Source organism: Candoia aspera, chromosome 2, assembly GCF_035149785.1.
Source record: "Candoia aspera isolate rCanAsp1 chromosome 2, rCanAsp1.hap2, whole genome shotgun sequence".
NCBI classification, from domain to species: domain Eukaryota; kingdom Metazoa; phylum Chordata; class Lepidosauria; order Squamata; family Boidae; genus Candoia; species Candoia aspera.
This window is the reverse complement of record NC_086154.1, coordinates 81200365-81227586: the sequence shown is the minus strand read 5'-3', so window position 1 is coordinate 81227586 and position 27222 is coordinate 81200365. Positions and strand designations below refer to the sequence as shown.

The 27222-nt window shown below is 40.6% G+C and overlaps 1 protein-coding gene across 1 annotated transcript in view; it reads right to left on the bottom strand.

Annotated features, from left to right (window-relative positions):
* Nucleotides 1-25963, bottom strand: part of LOC134489569 (organic cation/carnitine transporter 2-like) — a 32116-nt gene extending 6153 nt beyond the window's left edge. The window contains exons 1-6 of the mRNA XM_063292332.1: nt 25413-25963; nt 8981-9084; nt 5582-5736; nt 3882-4053; nt 593-719; nt 123-223 (exon numbers count right to left, since the gene is read on the bottom strand). Of these exons, the coding sequence (XP_063148402.1) occupies nt 123-223; nt 593-719; nt 3882-4053; nt 5582-5736; nt 8981-9084; nt 25413-25805 (1052 nt within the window). The 5' untranslated portion in view covers nt 25806-25963. The remainder of the gene's footprint in view (nt 1-122; nt 224-592; nt 720-3881; nt 4054-5581; nt 5737-8980; nt 9085-25412) is intronic.
* Between the last annotated feature and the right edge of the window lie 1259 nt (nt 25964-27222).

The following is a 27222-nucleotide window of genomic DNA, read 5'->3' as shown; positions in this document are numbered from 1 at the left end:
CCCTATGCCCTCATTTATCTGCAGGTAAATAAAGTCATTTTATGACACTGACTTTTTGAAATCTGGTTTCTAGGCTTTGAAAAGGTGGGCATTTTCTAGGAATCAATTTATCATTTGCTTACCATAGAATCACACACATGATAGTGATTGTTCGTATATTTTTGGTTCTCACTAGGTCCAAAATGCTGCATGACTGCTGAACTTGGGAATTCAAATCTTGCAGCTATATAAAATAATATATATATATATGTATATATATGAGAATCAAACAATACCCACACAACTGTTGTCTTACAAGCAGATAACCTGCAAACGCTGCTTATTTGAAGAATACTGTATTTTAAGGAAACTGGTAAACAAATCCAAACTGCTGCCAAATTACAAATGGCATAGACTAATTTTCATATTATATAAAAACAGAAGTAACTGAGTATCTTAGAATCATATCCTAGAATCATGTTACAGAATCAATAACCAGCAGTTTCATGAAAAGGGACTGGAAGGCTTTATCACATAGGACAGAGTATTTTAATTAAATAGGAACAAAGGAGCCTAGGAATAAATTCTTCACAGATTCAATATACATGGTTACCTCAGCAAGATCAAATATTACTTCAGGGGCTACAACATGATTCTTTTCTGCAGCTTTACGAATGATATCTTCTGCTTCTTGAATCCTTCCTTGAGAGAGTAGCCAGCGAGGAGATTCTGGAATCAACCTGCAGTATTTTAAATACAACATCAATAGAACAAGTAGAATTGCAAACCTTTCATGTTATACGTATCACCAGATATTTTGCCCTCTTCAAGCAAACGCTGCTCCAGAAAAAGGGGTGTCTATTAAGAGAGCCTTTCGTCAGCCATGAATGCATGGATTAAAGAAGGTATTAAAGATTTTTATACATGAAAATCAAAGTGACACCAATAAAGGACACCATCCTAATGGCTCATCCATATGCCTTCCTTATCCCAGTTCTGAGATGGCCTAAAATTTGTTGAGGATTTACCCTCATGTCAGAGCCTCCTTCTTGGGACTGGTCTGCTGCTGAGGGAGGCTGAGGCTGGATCAAGGTGATCTGGCAGGAAATTAATATTTTTCATCAGCAACTGTAATAAGTCCTCTTCTGTGTGAACATTTTATTCACATAAAGGAGGACCCTGAGAGAGGTCAGTGACCTGCATGGCTCCAACTGGCTCACTGCAGGATTGCCTCTCCAATCCAGTCGCAGGATCTGTGATCATTTCTGCTTTGATTGCCAGAGAAAACAGTGGCTTACTGGCAGTTCATGTTTATTTTTTTTAGGCAGAGGAAGTTTTTCCACGATGTCGGTGTTCCCTTTTCTGCTCCAAAAAATACTGAAAGGACTGGCTGTCCTTAATGGAGAACGGGGAAGAGAAGGATAACCAGGAGGCTCTTCTACTGGATTTTCTCTTTCACTGTAAAACGTAAGTTGATTGTTTCGCTGATTTGCTACTTAGGCTTGAAAAATGCAGAGACCCTGCAACTTCGAGGTTTTTCCTTCCCCAGAAAAGTGTATGGGGCTTGTAACAGAAAAAGGCATAAGATCACTTGTTATTTTGTCATGTCTGAAAATGTGATTTTTCTGGTTTGCATCAGGGTATAATTCAGAAAGCTTCAAACTTTCAAAGAAATGAAAATGCCCCACCATACAGAGTGGCCAAGATCAGCAATAAAAGTAAAGAAACTTGGGGGCAAGTAACACGGTATTACTTGTTCCTAATTTTAAAGGTGATGTGATGGAAATGTTACATTTGTAAGTTTGGAAAAAATGAGTTCTCCAAGGAAAGACTAGAAGTAGAATAACAGATATCTCAAAATTGGGGGTGGGGGTGGGGGTGGGGGAGATGGTACTCTAGAAGTACCTGACAGCCTCCTGCAACTTCTCCAATTTTTAAGAGTACAGTGGCACCATCTTGTGGTGTAATATTTTATTTGCTTTTAGCAAAGTGTCCATACAGGTTGTTTAATGACAGAATACAGAAAACAGCAGCTTCTATTCTATTTTTTCATACTGTATTTTTTAATTAACTTTAAACTCAGAAGGATGATTTAAGACCCTACTGAATAAACGTTATTACCATGTTATCTTCCTATATCAGACCTACTGCCTAATAGTAATCAAACCAGGATATAAACCACAGAACTGCAAGAGATCAAAAGGTCATCTGGGTCTGTATTCACAGAGCATGCTTAACCTAATCCGTTATAACTCAGGATGCATTTACAATATAGGTTAGCTTTTTTGTGACTTAAGAGTGTTTATGAAAATGGGCCCATTTGGTTAGTTTCTGATTCAGTATACTGCATAAACTTAGACAGTGAGGAATTGTGTAACACAGCCATAATAAACAAGGCAATGCAAACTGCTTTTACACTTGGTTTATACTGTTGTCTGTAAGTGTTTTTAATATTTCTTCTGTATTACCAGTTTCTATATCTGTATCTGAATTTCAGTATAGGGAAAATTCAGTGATATACTACATACAGTAATTGAACATCATTTTGGAAAATCAAACAAAGATCAAAACTATTTCATAACAGTCATTTATAGAGCAGGGTAACAAATGCCTTTCTAAGGGGATGGGAAGAAAGAAACTTATCAGTGAATTCAATTAATGTGTTTTCGGTATATATTAACCCACTTGTAGGAGATTCAAGGTGAGTGAAGAAAACAAGCAAAAGATCCAAATGTAGATCCTGAGGAAAAGAGCCTACGTATATCGCAGAGCCTAGGTTCACGAAGAGTGTTAAATTGTGGTCTGCTTAACCATTGTTGTTGAATAAACAAAAATGTGCTGGCTTCAGAAAACACACCAAAACACAAATTAAATTATAAATTAGCAAGATGTATGAACCAGATCATAAAGTAGCCCCAAAACTATTGAAATATTTGGGGTATCACCCTCACCCATTCCTTTTCGAACAAGTCTTGCTTTCTACAGGCTTTTCAAAGCACATCAAAAACTTAGCTGTAGGAAAGTGCTACTGACTTCTAACGGCTTTTAGCAACTTTGTGAAAAAAAAAATCCAACCTAGATTTCTTAGAGCAGCCACAACAGTTAAAGTTAGGATGAGAAATGGGGTAAAAAATCATGGTTGTGACAATACTGTAAGTGTTTATTTGGGAGTTTTGAAACAGATCCTATGATTATTTATTTTTCATTGTCACCAACCTGTAGATTATAGAAGTATATGAATACAGAGGTTATCATTAGATACAAAAATTAAATGCAGAATACTGGATTGTAAAAAAGGAATTGTGTATCAGAAAATACAGTACTAAGACAGGACAGTAGACTTCTAAAATATGCAGTGAATAAGAACTGAATACCCTGGAGCATGAATATTGCTTATTATTGTAAAAATGCTATTAAGTCGTTTCTAATACAGTGAGCACAAAACTGGCCAAATCTGGATTGACCAGACTATACTAGCCCAAATTTGACAGGAATGCACATTTCCCAATTCATTCTGTCTTGCTGGTCTTTTTTTTCCTCTGAAACATTAGTGGAATGTGTCAGAAATTTAATGCAGTAATGCTCTCCATTGCATAATTGCATTTGTTTGCATTGCATTCAAATCCTAAATATTTCATAACAATTTAATCCTAAGAGAACTGTTACTTATTTTTGTTTCCTTGGGAATCCAGTCCAATTTAGCTACATTTTTGGAACAGAGATACTTGTTAGCAAATACGTAGTAAAATAATTGGTTACTACTGCTATACTTTAGAGATAAATCAAAAAAGATCGTAAAGGTTAGCTGGTACCATTGTACCCTATGTCAATTAACACTTCTACACCAAGGGTACTACTTGCTATTAATTTGGGAAGGGCAGGACTTCAAACTAAACACTTACCACCAGAGTGGAAAGTACAGCAGCCCAGGAATAGTAAGAGCCATCAGCAGCAACCGCCAGTCTCGAATGAAGTAAGCACCCAGCGGGAGCAGCATGTAGCCAAATGCATAAAATATGCAGACACCTAATGTGCCATATATAATGCGGATGGATTTGCCAAGAATTTCTGCACCTGTTCAAAACAAGGGAGAATGGATTAGCATATTAACTGTAATATATAAACTAGTTATTTTATCTACTATCTGGGAAAAAAACTGATTTAAAAACACACTGAATTGTTGCTTCTTCCATTAGTTTATACATGCCAACCATCTTGTACTTGAAGGACTGCAGAATCAGACCTGAACTGGGAAAAGATACTTTGGAGCCAGCCTGGACACTGTTGCTGTACCTCTCAGCTGCTCTTTCAAGGTATAACTTTCTTGTCATTTATATAATAGGGGCACAGAAAAAATATATTTTTTGAGTTCAGGAGACGTTATGTAGTGATAACAGGGTGTGACCATGTATCATCACCATGCTGCCATCTCCTTAACTGAAATACACATTTTCCAGAACCTGCACACTACTATGGAACCCCAGGAAAAGACACAGGTCCTTTAGGGAGTTGCGGACAGGTACAGCAATGGTACCACTGCTGGATTTGAAAGACCTTTTCCCACAGATACATACACTCACACACTTATCGAGGGAGAAACAAAGAGAGGGGTAAGACATACAGAGAAACTAACACACCTCATAGAAAGGATTCACAGACATGGGAGGAGAGGAAGGAAGGAGACAGAGGTGCACACATACACATGTAGACACACATTCACAGGGAGGAGACAGAAGAGAGGAAATAAAAGGTATTTTCCAGTAGGAGAAGAATTCCTCATCTCCTGCAAGACCATTGAGCAAAGTGTTCAAAACCTTTAATAATATTTAAATAAGGAGAAATACAGAGCCAGTTTGGTGTAGTGGTGAAGGCACCAGGCTAGAAACCAGGGACTGTGAGTTCTAGTCCCACCTTAGGCACAAAGCCAGCTGGGTAACCTTGGGCCAGTCACTTTCTCTCAGCCCTAAGAAGCAGGCAAGGGCAAGCCCCTTCGGAAAAACCTGTCAAGAAAACTGCAGGGACTTGTCCAGGCAGTCTCCGAGAATAGAACATGATCGAACGGATTAAAAACAAAATGAGAAATAAGTTTTCACTGCTGAAAAATGACTGGAGAGGAAGGAGAAGCTCACAGGTTGTCAAGTACATTGCAATCATCAGGACTATTAGCAAGGAATGGGATTGCTCCCTCCAGCTGATTTTGCCAGGTCAAACTGCCCGCCCCCCAGCCACCACTGAATGTTGTTTAATTCCCTTGCAGAAAGGACAGCTGCATGGTCACTGTCTTGGGAATCTTACCCTTAATATAGAGCAGAGCATATTAGAGGGGACAGATCATGAACAAAACATCACAACAGTTGAAGGATGTCTCATATGTGGTGCTTATTTTAGTCCTATACAACAAACTTACATTTTGAGTGCAAGTTTGAAACAGAAAGGTTAACCACCAATTCTACTTTTATCAGATAAACTTTTAAATTATGTTCTTCTCAGCCATGTTGGAAATACTGCTGTGGAGAAGATGGAAAGGAACTAAAAATACCACTCCCTGAGTTAGTGAGTAAGGCTATTGAGAAGGTCTGCACACACTAAGACAATCACATACCAAGAACAAACGCTGCCACATAATTAGATATCTGACCCATTCCAACAATGAGAAAGAGAACAGAAAACATTTCCCAGCTTGTTGAAAAGACCTGGAGAAAGCTAAAGCCAGTCTGGATCCCCATGGTTACAAACAGCACATTCTTCCGACCAAATCTGTAATGAGACAAAAATAATAAAAGCAAATCAGAGGGCTATAAAACAGAGTTTATGAAAAATACTTCACTAGCTAATTAGCATCAGAAAGAGATGCCAACTCTCAAACATATGGGACAAATGTTTTCTTAATCCAGTCAATTTGTGTTCAAATATATGGAAGTGTGGACAGCAGTGAAATCTCCTCACTGAAATCTCAATAAAGTTTTAAGGGAAGAAAGGAGATGATGGATAAAGGTTCTCCACACAAGTTTAAACCTAATACAGATACAAAAACACATGAGGAAAGTACAGACGGTTGGATTTTATGTTTGCATCTGGCCTTAGGGCTGTAATAAACTTGACTTGATTTGATTTATGTGGGAATTCCAGTTTTATTTCCTGTTCAATTATCTTTTCAAACTGCAATGAAAATTAAATGTATTTACACAATGGGTTCAAAATCTTTCCAAATCTTTCTGGAATCTTTCCCCTTATTACATTACGCAATATAACATGGGGTCAGGAGGTAGGGCTCAGCCAGTGCATTGGCTATGTTAATTGTGACTGATGGGTCGTTTTTTATCCCGGCTGCTGTGTTATATGTCTTGTTTTGGATTTCTGTTTGTTATGCTTTTATATTTTTAATGTTGTTAGCTGCCCAGAGTCATGAGCTTGAGACAGGTGGCCATATAAATGGAAAGAATCAATTAATCAATCAATCAATCAATCAATGCTCTATGAATTAATACTTTTACATTTATTATAACCAAGAAGTAATCAAAACATTTGCTCTTAGATTATTAGGAAATGCTGAGAATCTTAGAAAATATGGAAAATATGCTTTTATTTCATAGCTTGTTATACTACATATGCCACATCAGGAGGCTGAACTCAGAAACTAAGCAAGGTTGGCTCTACTTAATACTTGGATGGAGACCTCCTGGAAATTCCAGGATTGTAGGCCAGACTGGGAAACCGAAAAAACACCCTGGAAGAAGAAAACGGCAAACCACTTCCATGACATTGCCAACAAAATTGCATAGATGCAGTCACTAGAACTGAGCTTAATTTGAGGGTATCTTTCTTTTTTTAAAAAACGTTCCATAAAACACATATCGTTACACTAAATATCAAAAAACAAAAGTATTACAATAAACCTCCCAGCATATTTAATAACTTTGCCGGGCTATATAATTTTCTGGTGATGTAAACTACGATCCACAAAATCTTATGCAATAATATATTTGTTAATCTTTAATGTACAACAAGATTCATTGTTATTTGTGATATATTAATATTTGTAATAGGTGAAATGTACGCAGCTGTACACTGCACCTATTACATATATTAATATATCACAAATAACTATTTCCACAAAGCTGAAAGTCTACAGAGCTGTGGTTATCTCTTTTCTCCTATATGGATGTGCGTCCTGGGCTCTATACCAATGACGCATCAAACAACTGGAGAAATTTCACAAGCGTGCTCTCCATTCCATCCTCGGCATTCGTTGGAAAGACTGTGTCTCCAACCTGGAGGTCTTGGCATCTCACGGAGTCCGCCAGCATTGGGTCCCTGATTATCAAAGCTCAGATGCAGTGGGTGGGACACATCATCAGAATAGATGACCACCGTATGACTTGCCAGTTGCTCTATAGTGTACTGAAGTCTGGGAAGAGACCTTGAGGTCATCCATACAAGCACTACAAAGACGCTGTGAAAGAAAGCCTATGCCACTGTGACATCCAACCAAGGGAACTAGAAGCTGTGGTTGCTGACAGAATTTGCTGGCGAGCCATGTGCTATGAAGCCTCCACTGGCTTTGAAGACAGGCACTGCCAAAAACTGATAGAAAATTGTGAGCGGCGTCACCGAGTAACATCCACAGTTACTGCAATAATGGACTTCCAGTGCCCACATCGTGCTAGACTTTGCTCTTCCAGACTGGGCCACCTCCATGTTCACAGATGAACTGCACAACAACATGTCTTCTTTGAACCCAAAGGACTACCATATATAAGTGCAATGTATTTTCTCCAGTATTATTATTAGTGTTTCTTGCTCTTGCCAATACATTGCTACAGGTTTTCATAGGTTAAGATTTCTGTGGGAGGATGGTTAAGGCAGCAAAGCTATGTGCCCAGTATTTCATACATTTTGCATGTGGGCAAAATTACACGTAGAAGGGACCAGATCTTTAAAAATATGGACCTGACTACCTGATAGTAAAATGCTGGCAGTACTTGACATTCAAAGTATGGGGCTTCGGTGATGGCCGGTCAAACGAAAGGCTGTAAGAAGAAGGCAAGAGGTGAAACAAGAGGAGAAAGAAGGCAGAGAGGTTCAGTGGTTGTGGGACAAGTGGTGACTTTGTTAATATCCCAGATTGCGGAGGTGACATGGGAATCAGCAGAGACAGGCCTGAAAGGGAGTTGTGGAGAAGCAGGATGTTCAATAGTGATGATATCTGTCCCAAGAAAGGATGAAGCCAAGAGAAGAAGTGAGAAGGCAAAAGAAAGAGGAAAGGATGGTTTATCTTTCTATTTTTCTTACCCACACCTGAAGCACCTTATAGCCAGCAGTCTTTCTGGGCCAGAGCAGCTGAAAGCACCGGTCAAGGAAGAAGAGCACTGGAGACTTGTGTTCAAAACAGGCATTTTGCCTGCTGACCAGTACAGAATAACACAAACTCTGTGAGATTCACTGGTTGCTCATAGGCTTACGTACCCAACTCAAGGTGCTGTTGTTATCTTTAAAGCCCCACATGGCTTGGGCCCTTGCTTTAGGACATATTGTCTTCTCCAGGTACAAATGGCCCACCCTGCATGATCTCTCCGGCAGATAATGCTAAACATACCTACCCTTAGAAAGATCAGAGGGGTGGGAAAAGGGAAAATGGCCTTCTCAGTGGCAGCCCCTTCACTGAGGAACAGGTTACCCTCTGAGTCAGGCTATCCTCCCCATTTTATCCTTTGGAAACAGAAGAAATACCAACCTTTTCTTTAAGTTGTTTGGGGGCAGAGTTGAAAAATAGCACCAGATTTTTAAGATGTTTTAAAAAGATTTTAATATTTGGATCTTATGAATGAATATTGGAAGCTGCTTATGTAAATGGCATACATATAAGTATAAATAAATAAATGCTATGTACTTAGAGATAAATATATATTGCTGGAAAAAAATGACTACATCCAGAAATGTGGTTCTAGATGAGTTGTGCATAAAAACAATAAATACAGAGCTTAGTATATATATTCTTTACCTGTCTGAGAGCTGTCCAGATATAAAGGATCCCAACAGCACACCCACAAACAATAAGGAAACAGTTAGTGGAGCTTTCCAGTCATTGCCGCAAACAAGTTTCCACTGTAAAAGAAAAAGAGCTTTAGTACTTTAACTTGCTTGTAATATAAATGGTCCACTTCTCTAAAAAACCATTCAATAATCTATTACATCATGAAAAAATTGTAAAAAGCTATACAGTTACACACAAATCAATTATTCTCATTTTCATATTAAAGCTGTTCCCTCAAATACTTATCTGTCAGGGCCTTATTTTATGCCTTCACAAAGCAATATTCTAAAGGGAGTAATTATACAAATAATGAAACAAATACTTTGTCAGAATTTTGGGGGAAGAATCAGCCACATATGTTGGTTATTCACATACGGCCTTTGCTTTTAATTTTTTTTTTTATAAAACTCTGACAACCTGCATTCAGCCAGTTTCCTGCTGGTTGTCCATATGTTTACACAGACTCCTAAACAAATTCTTTGTCTTTTGTGTGTGTTTGTGTTTGTGCCTGTATTTTCAAGTCAGTGTTGACTCCCAGCAACTGCCCGGACTACTTCCTGCAGTTTTCCTTTGTCCTAGCAACTGATAAAAGAGGTGGAGTATTGGGAGTTTAGTTTCCATAGAAGGCAAAGTGCTACTGTGGAATCTTAAAATTACTGGATGACCTCTGAGAGAAAATTAGAATGAAAGAGGTACAGTATAAGTTGGTAGCTAAGGTGGATCTAGACAAGCTCTGACTGTTAAAGTTTGCCTGTTGGTTTTAGGAAAGCACACGGGTGACTGGTAATCCTAAAATGGACTGGGCAGTATTACATTGCTGAAGTTTAGCCTTGTTCCTGGGATGGTGGAAGGCATCTGAAACGGTGGAAGACAGTATCAGGAGAAGTGTGCCAAAGACAAAGATGAAGAAGTGTTGCAGTGCTTTGTCTATGTTTCTTAGATGATCCCACAGGGACTGACAATGACAGATGTTTTACCAGCCAGAAGAAAGCCAGCTGTCAGCCTGACTGACTGAGGAAACTACTGGTCTTTAAGCCTTTTCTTAATTCCAGAGAGTGGTGGTTAAGAGTATTCAGAAACAGAGGGATACCTATACACTAAACTAAAAGTACAGTATATCTTGCAAACATATGTATGCTTAGACAAGCTTTAGATTGTACTATTCGGGGGCGGGGGAGCGATTCAATTTATTTTAGATCTCAGGTTGAGGATTCTGTTACTTATCCATAAAAGTATCTGAGAGACTTGTCCAGCTTGGCTTGTTTAAGTAACTTCACAAAGGAATGTACCTGAAGATGAAAATATATGTTGTCTGTTTCTTAGTGGGGGGAAACATTTAAAGTAGTATTTTGCACTGAGTTTTCTATCAAATCCTATCAACCCACAGGAAGCCTTGGTCACAAAATAGTGGCAGAGATGGGTTTTGGGCTTTGACAGTGCAAATATCTTCCTATCTTCCAGTGGCTTTTACCACTATGAGGAATAGGAGAGATTCTAAACTCGTGCTGTGCCCATACAAGACAATTAACTGAAATACATATGTTTTTAAGGGCAGGGATGGCTCACTCAAGGCTGAGAAAGAGCTTCCTATGGGGCAGGGGGAGAAGGGAGGTCTCCTTTTAGCAGTGGATATGGTCCTGATTCTGAAGAAAAAGAACCTGGTGTCATAGCAGGTTAGGGAGATGAGCAACCTCAGGCAGTGGAAAGTGGTGCTTTTCCCCCCAGCAAAAAGTGGTAGGGATCTGCAAGCCCAGCTTGAACTGGATCTTCCTGTTCTAATAAATGCTTCAGCAGCCAACAAGGCAGAGAGGAACAGAGCAGCCAAATGCAGGAATGAAATGGGCACTTCTTCGGCTAGTGCTCCTGTCAAATGAAGATCCCTCCCTTGAGAGAGAAGGATGACAGAGCAAACTTTTGTAATATTTGAAAGGTCCTCAGAAAAGCCTGTTCATGGCCTAAAAATGAATGGGTTGTGAGACCTGCTTCCAACTTAATCAGAAAAGTGTTGAGAGCATGTTGTCATCGCATGCCATCTCAAGCTGTAGTGTAGAGAATTACACCTCAAGTGATTTGGCAGTGATATGGTGAAACCACATATACAAAGACTTTGCTTGTAACTCAGGAGTTAAGGAATTATGGGTTAGGATGCTGGATTTGTATGTGAAATGAATGCAAATAGATTCCAGAATTCTTAAATTATAAAGGAGGTAGTCCTTAAGCAATTCTTGCAAGTTCTGCCAGGCCCAATCAGTCTCTGGGTTCAAGATTACCATCCTGATTCAATCTTGAGGGCAACAGAATTGGTAAGGATTACTTAGCCTGGAGAGCAAAGCTCATGAAGCTAAGAACAAATATTTACATTGTGTATAAACGTAATTCCAGGGGGAAAAAATCAATTAACATATGGTAAAAAAAAATGCCATTAAAATAAAAAGGCAAACTCTGACCCAAATCCATAGTATAACCAGAACAGTCAGGTGGATTTGTTTAATTATTTTTGTTTATTGCAGGAGCAATATACTGTATCTATATTGAGGCAATATAACTCACCTATACATACAATTATTGAAAAACAGCGTCATGCTGACATACCTCTGGCCGCTTTAAAATGTTTAGTAACTATACTAACCTCAATACTAGAATAAAACATAGTGTCAACCAGCCCCACCAAAACTGCAACAAATACTGCAGTGTGAAGTTTTTCCATTCATCCTTACAGTCAGCCATTTGTCTACAGTGCTCCATTCTACTATCATCTCGCTTTTTTTTCCCCATTTCTCCCCACTTCAGTCGATCAACATTCTATGAACAATGAGCAAATTCAAAATTCATTAGGTTATATATTTGAGTGTCTCAGAGTTGGCTGGTTTATTTGAGTTATTATTTTTATTTTGGAGAGCCTCTGGTACATGTATAATTAACTATTTGACTACATAAAGGGCAACATTTGGAGAACTGAGACTGCTATTTGTGCAGATGTCACACACACAAATTCTATGGCCTGCTGGTCACTGTGAATAAATAGGAATTTTCCAAGTACACTTTGAAAATAAACCCTAAATGCTAGTGCTAAGCATCCTCATTGTTTTCATAAGGATAACATAAGCAGTTAATTGCTAAACGTAGTGCTGATGAGAGCAGGAATCAGTACTACATTTTGTCCCATACTTTACAAGCAGTTGCCGGTGGACAAAATGTATAAATACATAAATACAGTCATTATAAGTCAGCTTTCCAAATGCCCAGAACAGCAAAAGCCATTTATAATGTCTAGTTAAAACACTTAGTTTTGCACAAGAACAGAACATGGATCAGATGGCTCACCAATTGTTATGAACAGTCTATACTAAAAGTACTTTTGAAGAACTTCTCCTTGGATGATATAGATCAGATCAGTGTAACAGGCAGGCAAAGGGACAAGAGGAAGACAAGAATGATATAACATGAAATTCCGTAATCTGAGGCCAAATTCTTACAAAGCTATATCAGTTTTGGCTTCGCATGTGGCATGAATATAGCCAATGTAATTCATAAACCATGTTGATGGCTTCACATGTTCTAGAAACCCAGCCAACTATAATTTATTCAATTAAATAAACATCAAGGTTAAACAAAGCTTGTACAATATGTGAATCCAATCTATATTCCTAGTGATTATAAACTACAGTAGGAAAACCAACTTTTATATTGTCACAAATTATGATCTATTACCATGTGTTAAAAAAATGTAAATATTGCAATATCCCAGACAGAAACAAGCAAAATAGACTGAATCCTATCAATAGTGATGAGCCAGAGCCCTTGGATGAAGCGGTGGGGGCGAGCAACCTTAGTGGTGCCATGGATTATAACAGCGCAGGGGACCCAAGTGGTACAACAGACCTAGGTGTGGCAGGCCTTGGTGGCGAGGAGTGGTGGGCCTGGAATTGAGAACTCAACCATCCCCTCCCAACCTGCCCAGGTACAGTGGAGAGCTGTTGGGGCCCCTCCAGTGCGAATGAGGACTACTCCTGGGGGTAAGAGATGAAGTGGGGAGGGTGGGAGTGTTTGATGGTGTGGGAGAGCACTCACCTCCTGAGTGAGAGACAGGAGGTGAGAAGGAGTGAATGAGATGCCCCCCTGCTGACCAGTGAGAGAGGCCAAGGGGGGGCATAGTGAGTGAATAGTGAATGGGTTGGTGATGGCTGGGTTCTGACAGCGCTGATAGCGTGAGCTGGTGCACCGGAGGACCTGCCACTGCCCTGTGGGTGACTGAATTTGTGTGAAGGTGTGTGAGTGGATGGAGGGACCTCCATTTTGAACTAGGGACTCTGGAGGTCCAGAAGCAGGGCCAGATGGATTCAAAGTCTCTGGGGGTTGTAGGGCGGGTCATATCTTTGAGGTGGTGATGGGTAGGGGATGCTATGGTGGTAGCTTTGGGGAAGATGCCCCCAATGTTTGTTACTGGTGGCGTGTTCTGGCCCTTTGCACTCAGACCCAGGCCCTAGTCAGCAGATTAATAGGGGCCCTGGTCTCTGGCTGCTGCTGCTTAACGCCAGGTCAGTCAACAACAAAGCCCCCCTCATACGTGAGTTGATCACTGAGGAGGGGGCAGACCTGGCGTGTATTACCGAAACCTGGCTGGGCCCTGAAGGGGGGCTGCCTCTTTTGGAAATGTGCCCAGCCTGGTTTACGGTATGGCATCAGCCGAGACACCAGGGCAGGGGAGAAGGGGTGGCTCTTGTCATCTGAGAGTCTCTAGTGGCCTTCAGGGGCTCTGCTCCACAAGTAGCTGGTTGTGAGACCCCCTTTTTTCAAGGTGGATTCCCGAGAACAGTTGGGAGTGCTGCTACTGTACCAGCCTCCCTACTGCGTAGCAACCTCCCTGCCTGAGCTGCTGGAGGCCGTCTTGGGGTTGGCGGTGGAGTTCCCTAGACTTATGGTTTTGGGGGACTTCAACCTGCCGTCCCTGGGGTGTGCCTCGGAGACAGCTCGGGAGTTCATGGCTACCATGGCAGCCATGGGCCTGCCCCAGATTATTCAGGACCCGACTCGAAACAGTAGTCTCACCCTGGATTTGGTTTTCTTGTCAGAGGAATGGCAATGTGATCTGATGGGAGAGTTACAGCTGTCTCCATTGTCATGGTCAGATCACACCCTGGTGGCCCTGAAGTTCTTATGCCGCCCCCCTCCGCAGGGAGGCTTCACCCATTTGATTGGTCCGCCCCCAGCAACTGATGGACCCGGTAGGGTTTCAGAAAGAGCTGGGGGTTATACCCGAGGATCTGCTGCACGATCCAGTGGAGGCCCTGGCTGCAGCCTGGAATAGGGAGGTGGCCAGGGCCTTGGACAGGATTGCACCTGTGCGGCCTCTCTTGTCCATTTGAAAACTGACACTCCATGTGGTTTACAGAGGAGCTGAGGGTTCTGAAGAGGGTTAAGAGACATCTAGAGTGCTGCTGGAAGAAGACAAAGACCGAATCCAACCAAACAATACTTCTCCGCTCTTATTGCGTCTGCAGAATGCTGCCCAATGGCCCTGTTTAAACTTACTCGATCCCTTTTGGGGATGGTGGGCCCAGTGACCTACTTACAGGGCTGTGCAGAGGAGTTTTCTGAGCATCTGCAGGATAAAATCTCTCGGATCCATTCCAAGTTAGACTCCAAGCATGAGGATACCAGGGGAGTGTACTTACCTAGTTATCTGGGAACAGTTTGATCCTGTTGGGCCTAAGGAAGCAGAGAGGATCCTCTGGGCAGTAAATGCCACCACTTGTCATCTAGACCCATGGCCCTCCTGGATGGTGAAAGCAGCTCGGGAGGTGACATGTGGTTGGGTCCAGGCAATGGTTAATACATCCTTGAGGGACGGGGTGTTTCCAACTGCCTTTAAGGAGGCGCTGGTACACCTCCTCCTCAAGAAACCGTCGCTGGACCCTACTGTACTGGACAATTTTTGTCCAGTCTCCCACCTCCCTTTTTTGGGGAAAGTGGTTGAGAAAGTGGTGGTGTTACAACTCCAGAGTGTTCTGGAGGAAACAGATTATCTAGACGCCTTTCAGTCGGGTTTTAGGCCCAGATATGGGACGGAAACAGCTTTGGTCACACTTATGGATGATCTCTGGTGGGAGCGGGATGGTGGCAGTGCATCCATCCTGGCTCTTCTTGACCTCTCAGCGGCTTTCAATACCATTGACCATGGTATCCTTTTGGGGCGGCTCAGGGAGTTGGATGTGGGCGGCACACTTTTGCACTGGTTTACCTCCTTCCTCCAGGGACGGTCCTAATCGGTGTTGATAGGGAGTGAGAGATCCAACCCTCGACCCCTCCTTTGTGGGGTGCCACAGGGCTTGGTACTCGCTTCGCTCCTTTTTAACATCTACATGAAACTGCTGGGTGAGATCATTCATCACCACCAATATGCTGATGATACTCAATTGTACATCTCCATCTCGGGTGAGGTAAGTGATGCTGTGACTGCCCTCTCTCGGTGCCTGGAGGCTGTAGGGGTCTGGATGAGGAACAACAGGCTTCAGCTGAACCCTGGTAAGACAGAGTGGCTGTGGGTTAATGGCTCTTCCCTATCTGGGACTTTGTCATCTTTGGTTCTGGATGGGGTTGCACTGCCCCAAACAGACCTGGTGTGTAATCTGGGGGTCCTCCTGGACTCACAGCTCCTGCTCAAAGAGCAGGTGGCAGCCGTGGCCAGGAGGGCCTTTGTGCAGCTTTGCCTTGTGCACCAGTTACGCCCTTTCACTCATGCCCTTGTTATCTCCCATATTGACTATTGCAATGCACTCTACATGGGGCTACCCTTGAAGTGTATCCAGAAGCTACAGCTGGTCATTGGAATGCAGCCACATGGGCTATCTTTGGCGCCCCTAGAAAGGCACATATAACACCTCTACTACGCAAGCTGCATTTATCATCTTGGAAACAGAAATCAACTGACAGGGAACAGGATTAAATACCACTAAAGTTAAGTTTGCACAGTGAGGTTCTACCACTACCATGCAGATACAGCAGTCAGAATTATACCACGACAGAGAAATGTTGCTTGGACTGAATACTGTATAGCATATCAGCTCAGGCAAGGACTATTTTCATTCTCTAATACTTTCCAAGACAGGTTACTGAAGTTCACTGACCTGGGCTGCACACCTCTTACAGTGGTATATTCAATATTATTTTCTTAGACAAAATATGCAAGATATGGAAGGCTGTAGTAAAAGAAAACTTAGGCAATAGTTCTCAAACCTTCAATTACTAACACCACTGGTGTTTTGAAGGGGCTTGAAGACCTGGCTCTTTCCCAGGCATTTGGCAAGGGTAAGTGAAGCCCCCCTGGACTATGTAGGTCTGTTTCTTTTTTTCTGTTCCTGTCTAGTTTCTCTCATCTTTGCTATGTTTATTCTTTTTGTTTCTTTTTGAATTTTTTAAAAATTACTTGTGAGCTGCCCAGAGTTGTTGGGAGTTGGGTGGTATACAAATTTAATAAATAAATACACCAAACAAAGATACTAAATTCAGAGATTACACACCTGAGTGTGCAGAACAGTCAGTCAGTCCATCAGTCAATCTTTAGTGCAGTCTCAGGGCCAGTCAGAACGTAAGATTTCTCACCTCAGTCCAGAAACTGGATAATGGCAGAGAATGAGGATGACACTGCATGGCCGAGGTCATATTTAATATAGTATGCAATAATGGCATGTCACCAAACTATGACACAGAATATTCAGCATGTGATATTCACTTAGCCTAGCAAATACTTGGGGATTATATTTATAACCTCCAACAACATTTAAATGAAGTAAAACATATCCAGAGAAAAACTATGTTTGGTGACAGAAAAAGCGTGCTTTGTTACACACCTTTTAAAATATCAATGGGGTATTTTTTACTCATATGTGATATTTGACTTTTTTTTTCTAAACACTAGGGAAAAAATACCCCAAAACTAAGGAGTCACTTGGATTTTGGGGAAATATTTTTGGTCTCCTTGCTTTTGATGCTCTAAAGAACACTAGGTTGAAACTGGGTTGATAATGGGTTGAAACTGAGAAACACGTTCATCTGCATGGCAGTAAAAATACAATTTCCTAGAACATTGCTTCTGCAATGAAAAGTGTATTTGAAGTAAAATTCACTTTTTGTTGCTGGATAAAGGTTTTTAATAACTTGTCACAGAGCAATGAACTGAAGATGAAACATAAATTTGTTACAGACCAAAAATGTGAGGTGTGGAAAATCTGTGGTGTCCTGTTACTTATTCCATATGGACCAGTAGCTCTTTACATCAGAAATGGGCAATGTGTGACCCTCCATTTTATGTTCAAGTCCCATCAGCCTTAACTAGAATGCCAATTGGGAAGAGAGAAGACATCAACTGCCCAAACTTGGTAACGTAAAAGTAACATATCTAGAATAAGATAAAACAGTCTTCTGAATCCTCTTTAAGGATTCCATAAAGCTCATGTATGTGAAACCCAATTTTGTTGTTCATTATTTTTTCTTCTGTAACAATGAAGGTATGGCAGAATTGGAAGCTGCCATGTAGTATCCCCATCTTAGGTACCTATCAGTTTACCCTTTGCAGCTCTATTGGATCAGGTCCATGCTACTCTCTCTCTCTGGCAGCTGAGCCAATTTACATTTGGCTCCGCTATGACGCAAGAAAAACCATTCCAAAGTCAGTTTTCAGCTGGAAATATTGGCATTCTGAGCTAGGTACCTACATGTACTCTTGCTTTGCCCCTCTCCCAGCTTCCAAGCTTCAGATCATTGTAACAGGTCCTGTAAAGAGAATGCTGCCTTGATAGCACTGCATCTCCTGCTCCATAGCTTAGTCTTCTCCTGGGCAGCCCAGAAGAAGAAAGCAGATTCGAAAATGGCTAAGACTGTCAGTTTCCCCCTTCTTATCCCATGAGACCAGCTGTGTGAAAAGCAGCTGCTTGGGAGTTTTGAATTTTTTCCCCCTTCTTACCCTTTTATATAGAGCAGGGGGATTTGGGTTGTATAACTTTTAGCAGTAATTTTCACTCTGTTTTCATGAATTCTGCATTGGCAGAATGATTGTAAATTGCTTTCAAACTGTTTTTGAGCAACTGAGGAATGAAAACAGTTGTCAATTGGAAGTGCCCACTAAGGTTTTAGCATTCAACTTTTTATACTGAGAGGATTTCATACAGAACAATATTCATTATTTTTCTTGTATAATAAACAGCTTCAAAGAATTTAATAAAATTCCAGAGTGAATAACATATGCAAACATATCTGCCTGCTCTAGGCTAACAACTGTCACACTCATATGGAGAATGCTGATTATACTAACAACAACACAAAGCAATGATTTCAGTTTTAAGTATTGCTGAACTTAATTGGGCATTCTTACAAACATGCCCACAGGAAAACCTAAAACATGGACATGCTACCTGTCTTACTGGGTCACAGTGTATATCCAATGTTTTTTATTTTATGTTCAACAAGTTGACCATTTTTGCTTTAACTCTATGAACAAGTATTATCTAACTGGGTTTCTATACTTTTAAAGTTATCAGGAACTTGACAGAACACTTATTTGACTTATTACAAATCACAAAGACAGGATCCAAATCTGCTCAAATGGATCCACCAAACTGGTACAAGTGCTTTTCAGTAGAAATAATTATTTTTTAAAATTGTGTTTTCTATCTCCCCAGTCTCTGGAATTTCCTGAGAATATTAAAAAAGTGATTTAAACATAAAATGAGACAAAAAATAAAACAAAAATCCTGTTGAATATGTTAACAAGTAACACAGGAGAAAAGAATGAAATCAATATGGAAATCTCAATCCCAGTATAATGCAAGTACTTCAAAAGCAAATTATAAAAATGCATTTTAAGTCCCCTTGATTAAACAATGCCATCTATTGAGACCTTAACTCAATTAACTAACCTTAACTTTCTCTGTTGCGGTGCCTGCTCTCTGGAATGACATCCACCCAGAGATCTGTGTAGCCCCCATGCTGATGATGTTCCTAAAGTCTTTAAAAGTTGGCTGTTCTCTCAAGGTTGTAGAGTGCTGGAGGAACCCTGGTTGGTTTTTTGCTATGGTATATGGTGTGGGGTTGTTCAGACACGTAGGTTCTTCTTTTGATCGTTTTCTATTTTAAGTACAAGGTACCTAAAATCATTCTGGAGTTCTGTGACTCTAAATCTAATACGTAGTAGTAGTAGTAATAATAATAGCCTGGAAAATGCTGGAACATATGAATGTGAGCCAGGTATGTCTCACTGGAATGAGCATTTCTCAAGCACAGCTCTACAACTGAGAAGTCACCCTCAAAACTGCACATGACAGGATTGTCTGGAGGACTTCTGAGAAAGATCAGGTTCCCTGGGCAATTATATATACAAGGAAGCATCTATGAAGTACCCATAGAATGCAGTCCTCCAGATATTGTTGAACTCCATTTCCCAGCATCCCTCTCTATTGGTTGTATTGGCAGGGGTTGCTAGGAACTGGGGTTCAGCAACATCTGAGGACATTACATTGAACATTTAGGAAAACCGTTTTAAGCTTTAAAAATGAGTCTCAACATTTCAAATTGAGCCTAGAAATGGACTGGGAGCCAATGCAGCTAATAAAAGCACTGGTTTACATGATCATTTTGGTCATTCTCAGTAAACTTGCAGCTTTATTTTGGATTAAAGGAAGCTTGTAAGCCTTCTCCAGCCCCACAGATCACTTCCCTATTAGTGACTTATTGTATCTTCATGACATCACCAGCCATCACCAGTGATATAAAACCTGTCCCAATATTGTTATTTTGGTACAATACTGGTTGTATTTATCTAGAAAATGCTCTATGCTATTAGTGGGGAAATGACCACTTACAATATATTTTAATAATCCAACTAAAACTTAACAAGGTCAGAATTTCCACCAATAACAGCAAGTCAGAGGGATCACAGAAGCCATTCTGAAAATGTGTGTAATATTGATATAAGGCCATCTGGATTAGTATGTATCGGACTAATAGAAAAAAATGGGGTAATAAAACCTAGTCAGAATTATCAGGATTCTTAGTTAAATATATAGCATTTATTTTCCTGATCAAGCCCTGGGTTTTGCAATAATAAAAAAATTAGGAGCTAAGTGAATGTAGGGTACATGAAGGTAACTAACACATTATATATTCTCCTACCACTAGTTGTTCGTTAATGGAAATTATGAAGTAGATCTCCTGTTAGGAAAAATATAAACACGTTCATTCCACTGAGAAGGTCACACATTATTCCAAGTATATGAGTGAACCTAGCCCATGAATTACCTAGAAAGTCTCTTAATTCCCACACTATTCTTACACTGACTTCTTTACAGGATGGCAATTCCATGGATTGAAGGCTTTTTCAACCCTGAGGCTGTGTTCATGTTACATCACTAAACCCCAAACAGCCTTCAGATCACTCCAGAAGAATGATAGATAATGGGCAAGATGCTACAATGCCTTGCTTCAGGCAATATGGCTAAAATCCCATGAGCCACAACAAGGCAAGAATTCTCATTAACAGAAACTGCCTATCTCGCAGCTCACAGGAATGCTGCAAAACTGTTTTTGCATCATCTTCTCTAAACAATTGGCTAAAGTGTATTCTTCCTAACAGTCTTCCTAACAATTACTTAGCCTGCAAGGATCTCTGGAAGCCTCATTGCACTGTGCGGTCACAGAGAAGCAGCACCAATCCTAGCCTAATTCAGCATTTACAGTATATGTGAAAGAGATTTTGACACAAAGCCGTATTTTCATTGTTGTTGATGATGATATATCACTGTTGTTGGTGGTCTTCCTGAATGTTCTTATTTAAGGTGACATGGTATTCATCCCTTATGTCATGTGAGAACTTGTTTCTCTTTAACTGCAAGTCTTCATATTATATTTAAATGTAAAGATTAATATTATACATGTAATTTGTTTTAATTTAGTATTTAACAACTCTTATTAGATATGTGATAAGAAGGGATTACAATTGCTTTTCTCACAAAAATCACATCTGTTTATACAATATTCTTACTTCTGAAACATAAAGTTTTAAGAGGCATACAGGAAGGATTTGTTACAGAACTGTTGTCTAAAAACACTTGTAACTTAGAGCCTTTAGGAAATTGAAAGCTGGGAGTAAGAGCAGGTTCAGAAAATGACCTATTTGTACCTTTCTCTAAGTCATGGTTTGGTTAATGACAGTTTACTGAATAAACCACAATTGGCTGGTTCACAGAACATGCTAAACCATAAACCACAGTTTACAAATCAAAATTCTAGGTTCATATAACAAAGCAAGGCATAATGTAATTTGTTCAGGTTTATTATCTATGTTGTGTGAACCCAGGTATTGTGGCTTATTCAATAAACTGTGGTTAAACAAACCATGGCTTAGGGCAGTGTGTGAACCCTATACTCTCTTTGTCATGCAGTTCCTCATCCCAGAAAAGGAGGCATTCCAAAATACATGCTGGAAAATAGAACATGAGGGTTTAAGAAATGGAATGCAACTTACACCAAACTTAAGCCCTTTTTTTCCCTAGATGTCATGGAAGGCCAAATCTCAGGCAGAGATCAGTCTCTGACAAAATGGCAAGAGAGGTAAAATATGCAGCCAAGCTGGAGACAAATTGGCAAGAATGAGTCAACAGGCTAAAAGTTAAACAAACATAAAACTAGAAGTGAAAAAGTAGGTGAAAGGCTATACATCTTATACAAGTTCTTTAGGAACACACAGGTTATATTTTAAAAGGAGTTAGAGGCCCCAAAATGCTGAAGCACCAGTTACAACAGGCTTTCAGAGAGTCAGTCAAGAGGCAAGTAAGTTTCTGCCAAACTTGTGACTGATAGAGGACACCCTTGTCTCTGAAGCTATTATTTTTCAGTCTTTTAATCTGAACCATTGAGGATTAATCAGTGGTAGGCACTGGTTATTTTGCTATACTTTATTGTTTCTTCTCTTTTTGTCTTTTGGTGTGAAGTCAGGAGCAGGTAAATGGATTTTAGAAAATTGGACTAAATAGTTTATTACTTAAAGGCAAAAATACATATTTGGCAGGATGAAGCACAGTGCTATAGAAACAAACATTAATGGGTTATTTAAAAATACATATTTTAATATTGTAAACTGTATTACACTTAACTCAGATATATATATTTGCTTAATTATCCAAATCTCACCTACTAGTTATTGAAATTGTGAGTCATTCATATCTGAGTCCATCACATTTGATAAAGCTGAGATGCCCAACATCTGATCTATAAAAATAAATAGCATGACACATCTTGTATGTCTAATGCAATACCTAATAGAACCGTGAAGCATTTTGGAACTAATTCAGAAAAAACACAGTGTGCAAACATAGCACCTGCTTACAATTCTTTAACGAGCTGAATTCTTTCTCTTGGCAGCTACCACATGATTCTGGCAAAAGACACAGCTCTCTAAAGAGCAGCAAACAGGCATTATATTTGTCTCCCACGCACTATGACACTTTGGGCTGCCCTAATACATAATATAGGAGATCACATAGACTAAAAGCATAATCCTTTATCTATTTGCTCAAATGTCCCCACTGTGTTGAATTTGAGCTTACTATCTGATAACCATAAATGGGATTGCAGCCTAAGAAGATTATTTTGATAAAGGAAAGGTAGAATATTTAAGCCTCAGATTTAAACACACATTCGTGGGAGCAGGTGCCAACAGATGCAGCAATTCTATGAAGTATTCTATCTGTACAATGTCTTGGGAGAAATTTATGCAGCAAGGCTTACTTGAACATTATCAGAAATTCTAGACAGAAAAAGAGAAGGCTTTAAAAAAATGTGGGCCTGATGTTGCATGTAGCAGTTAACAGTGTTAACTGCTAAAAGCTGGGGGCTTTAGTTTTTGAATTGGAATTTGTCAAAAATATGTTTACAAAATGATACAAACACTATGATTAAATACCTGCTATTATCAGGTATTAATTTTAAAAATACTTGAATAACAGTAGTATTACTGGTTCTCATTTCAACCCTCTGTAGTATATCCACGTGAATTTCTTCTGAGCAGTGGTCCCATGCAGTGAATTTATTTAATTCCCAAACTTGTATACGGTGTATTACATCCTAAGTAATTCAGTGTAGGCTGTGTATCTAAAACCATTCATATACCCTCTATTAAAATATAATAACTGAAAACATTACTGAACATACTTTAAAAAAAATCAAGCAAAATCCTACAAAAATTAAAAATGGTCTGCACCTTATGTGATCATCCAGTTCTATGGATCTAAGAGAGATGTTGATTCCAGAAGTTGGGGCTACCACTGAGAAAGTATCATTCTAGGCTCTGGCCCCTCTCACCTCCTGACATAAGGGAACCGAGAGCATCTCCACAAGTACCGTGTGAACAGGACAGGCTGATTCTGCTTGGAGGAGATGGCCTTTGAGTTTTTTATTTATTTTCATTTGAATTTATTAGCCACCCAACTCCAATGAAATCTTAGTGGTGTACTAAACTGGAAAATCCATAAAAACAGATTAAACATCAAACCAAACAAACAGCCTGGGCTAAAACACTTTTATAAGTAACACAAATCAAACAAAACAGGTTACTCTGAATTGCCAGGCGAATCCTACATTCTAACTTCTAGAGTTGGATTCCAACAGGAATGTGAGACCTTCTTATGCTGAGCATGAACATGCACATAATTGCCAGAAGCAGTTACTAGTGAATGAATAAAGTTGATGATTGGAAATAAAGGATGATCCCCCCCAACTCAATATATTTATCTGGATCTTATTTAAAGGACCTTACCCAGGTGCCCTTACTGAATGAGATGGGTGGCTGTTTAATAAGTGTTTTTTTCCAGTGGCAGCACTACTTTCAATTCTGGTCTGTTCAGGAGCAACTTTCAGTTTTTAAAAAATATGGCTTAATGCTTTTTAGATCTTGGTGACTAAATACAGGACATTATATTTTAGATCTTGGGTATTATAGTGACTAGATGTTATTTGAAGACAACTAGGGAACTTACTGGTAAAATACAGTACAAAAAATACTATAAATACATAAAAATGGATCTGCTTTATTACCAGAGAAAATCCATTTCAGGAGGATTTTAAAAAAAGCATTAAAGTGATTACTAAAGAATGTATGTATGGGACAAAGTATTTTCATTAAGCTACTAGTTTACTGCTTTTATAAAATTATCTATCAGTACTCGACTAATACTTGCAAGGTCACTTGATGTACTCACTGAAATCCAGTATTCACCTAGTGGCCATTCATCTCCAAGTACATGTCAAGGGAGGTGTGTGTGCGTGTGTGGAATCTTGACCTTAGTTATCTGGAAGACCCAGGCAATCATCATCAAACTATTAATACAGTCTTCTGCCATAAATCAGTATAACTTGTCGACAGTTACTTCTGAGCCCAATAGTAATTGCAAACATACACAGACGTAATTAAATTATAACTTGTTTTGCTTTGACAAATTGTGAGGAAGGTAGGCATTTTAATATACATGTGTGTGGCTTAACAAGATGAGAAATACGGTATTTCCATTATTCCGTAGAGCTCAGAAGATTATGGTTGTCTAATATACTCTTTTTCCTGTAAAATTCACAACTCTAGCTTTCAGCTCCCTTATGGGAGAAAACTGGAAAAACATTATCTTTAAAGATGAGACAAAACCTTGCCAGCCTCTATCCCATGCCTGGTGTGGTACACAGATTTATATATTGTGTATAAAAGGGGAAAAAATAACAGGCAACAATTAAGGCAATGGGGCATATTTACCACTATGGAGTGGAATTAACCTAATTTGTTGAGAATTGTGTTTTGGGAAAAGCAATGACAAATACTAAGGGCAGTGGGGATGTTTGGAATCTGAATTTTATTGGAAATTTTTAGATATTTGAGAGTCCTTTGTTCTGTAAGAAAGGTTGTGCAAGATAAAGGAACAAACAAACAAACCGAGGATACCTCAGCCTGAGGACAATAGGAAGGCGGCCAAAAACTAGTCAGACCTGTAACTGAACATGGAATCATGCCAGGATCAGATGGAAGGGGTGCAAAAAAGCATAAGAAAGTGGCACAGTGAATGGTGGCTTCCCAGCAAGTATCCCTGCCCTTAGGAAAGGTCACATTCACCTACTATCCGATTTTTATTAGGTCCCATCTTTCAGAAGTTCAAGGAGACGACAACCTATACGACCCTTCCCCTAATATACCCACATCTGCCCTGCGAGGCGGCCTCGAAGTCACCCTACAAACTTCAGACTGAATCAGTTTCCCTCCTAAGCTAACAGCTCCCGCGTTCGCTTGATCTTGATCTCTAGGAGGCCACCACGCCACCGGCCGCCCCCTTTGTCCTCCCCGCCCCAAATTCAGCACGCACCTGCCTACCTCGGTGACAATGGTGGAGATGTGGTACTCTTGGCTGAACTCCCAGCCGTCCAGGCACTTCTCCTGCTCCACCTGGCTGAGATTGACATCGCGGCCGGGCTCCAGGTTCCCGGCGGAGAAGTTGAGCAGGGCCTCGAGGCGGTAGCGGCTGCACTGGCTCCGCACCTGCCGCCCGCCGCGCTTCTCCAGGGGGATGCTGGCGTTGAGCCACGCCGCGCTCAGGTTGGAGTTAGCGGGCACCCGGCACCAGTGTTCGGGGGTGGCGGCCAAGAAGATAGCGGACAGCCCCGTGAAGCCGTTGGGGATGATGCTGGCGCTGAGCAGGAAGAAGATGAGGCGCTGGAAGGGGCCCCACTCGCCCAGGAAGGCGGTGGCCTCCTCGTAGTTGAACATAGCCGGCGGCAGGCAGGGGACAGCCGGCGGGTGAATGCAGAACGGGCCCGGCTGCCAAGGAACGGCCGCAGTCCGAGACGCCGCTCTCGCTAGCACAGGCAGCAGCCCCTGCTGCTGGCTCGGGCGAAGAGAGGAAGGAAGAGCCCGGCCGGCCGCCGGCAGCAAGCGGGAAGCAGGGGCCGGTTAAGGAGCCTGCCTGTGGGTGTGGTTTGTACACAAAGGGCTCGAGCGCCGCCCTGGGCCCGCCGCCAAAGCTCGGGTCGCGTCTCTGCAAGTTCCCTTTTTCGTTAGGCTGAAGGGCTCTGGGTTTGTTACCGGAGACCTCCCGAGAGAATAAAAGAGCACGGGGAGAACGTTGATTTAGGTTTAAAAATGTACCTTGCTGTACTGCCTGGTAAATAGGGGAGCTGTTCGGTTCAGATTCTCTCTGAGATGGAAAGCAAACTTCTGCAGCAGTTTCAGCGTGTCCGCGTTTACTCTGACAGGCGAGTGTGTACAAGGAAGAGACATTAGTAGCGGAAGGGAGAGTGACAGGCGCGTGTCTAGAAATGTGTTACTGAGCATTTAAAAAAAAGCCATTTTTATGTAGTGCATAGATAACCGTATGTTGCTTGGCATGTACACAAGTGGTAGAATGTCTAATAAATCTGGTGAACCAGCTTTGCCTCATCTGCCCCTCCGCTTCTGCAGTATTTAGCCCTGAATTTCTGAGAGCACTACAGAACTTAGTTACCCAATTACCTGTCCAGTCCCACAAACTAATATGCACACATTATCCATTTTATTTGGTTTATTTTAGGCATTTTTGCCCATTGTTTCGGCCAGTGTTTCTCAACCTTGGCAATTTTAAGATGTGTGGACTTCAACTCCCAGAATTCCCCAGCAAGCCTGGCTAGCTGGAGAATTCTGGGAGTTGAAGTCCACACATCTTGAAGTTGCCAAGGTTGAGAAACACTGGTTTAGGCTAATAAAATGCTCATAACAATTACTATAGTCTTAACACTAAGCCAAAATGTTTGTTTTGTTTATTGTTTCTGACGTATCATAAAATATGAAGTGATCCATTTTGGCTTTGCATTATGGCTGAGTCAGACCACTGTGTCATGTTCAACAAATTATAGTTAAAACAAACTATAGGTTAATATATGGAATTCCAGCTTTTGGCAGCCTTTCCCAACCTAATTCCCCACCACCACCACCCCACACACGCTAATGTTTTGGAATAGACAATTCTATTCCCTCAGCACCTATTACCATATTCTATTAAATTGCTGCAAACTTTGATTTTTGAATGGAAAACAACACAATAAGCACCAGAGGTTGTTCTAAAAACATTCTGTAGACTCAGTCCAGTCATTCTGTAGCTTTTAAAGTAGCTTTAAAATGACTGTTCTGATGTTTTTTTAGTGCAGGTTTA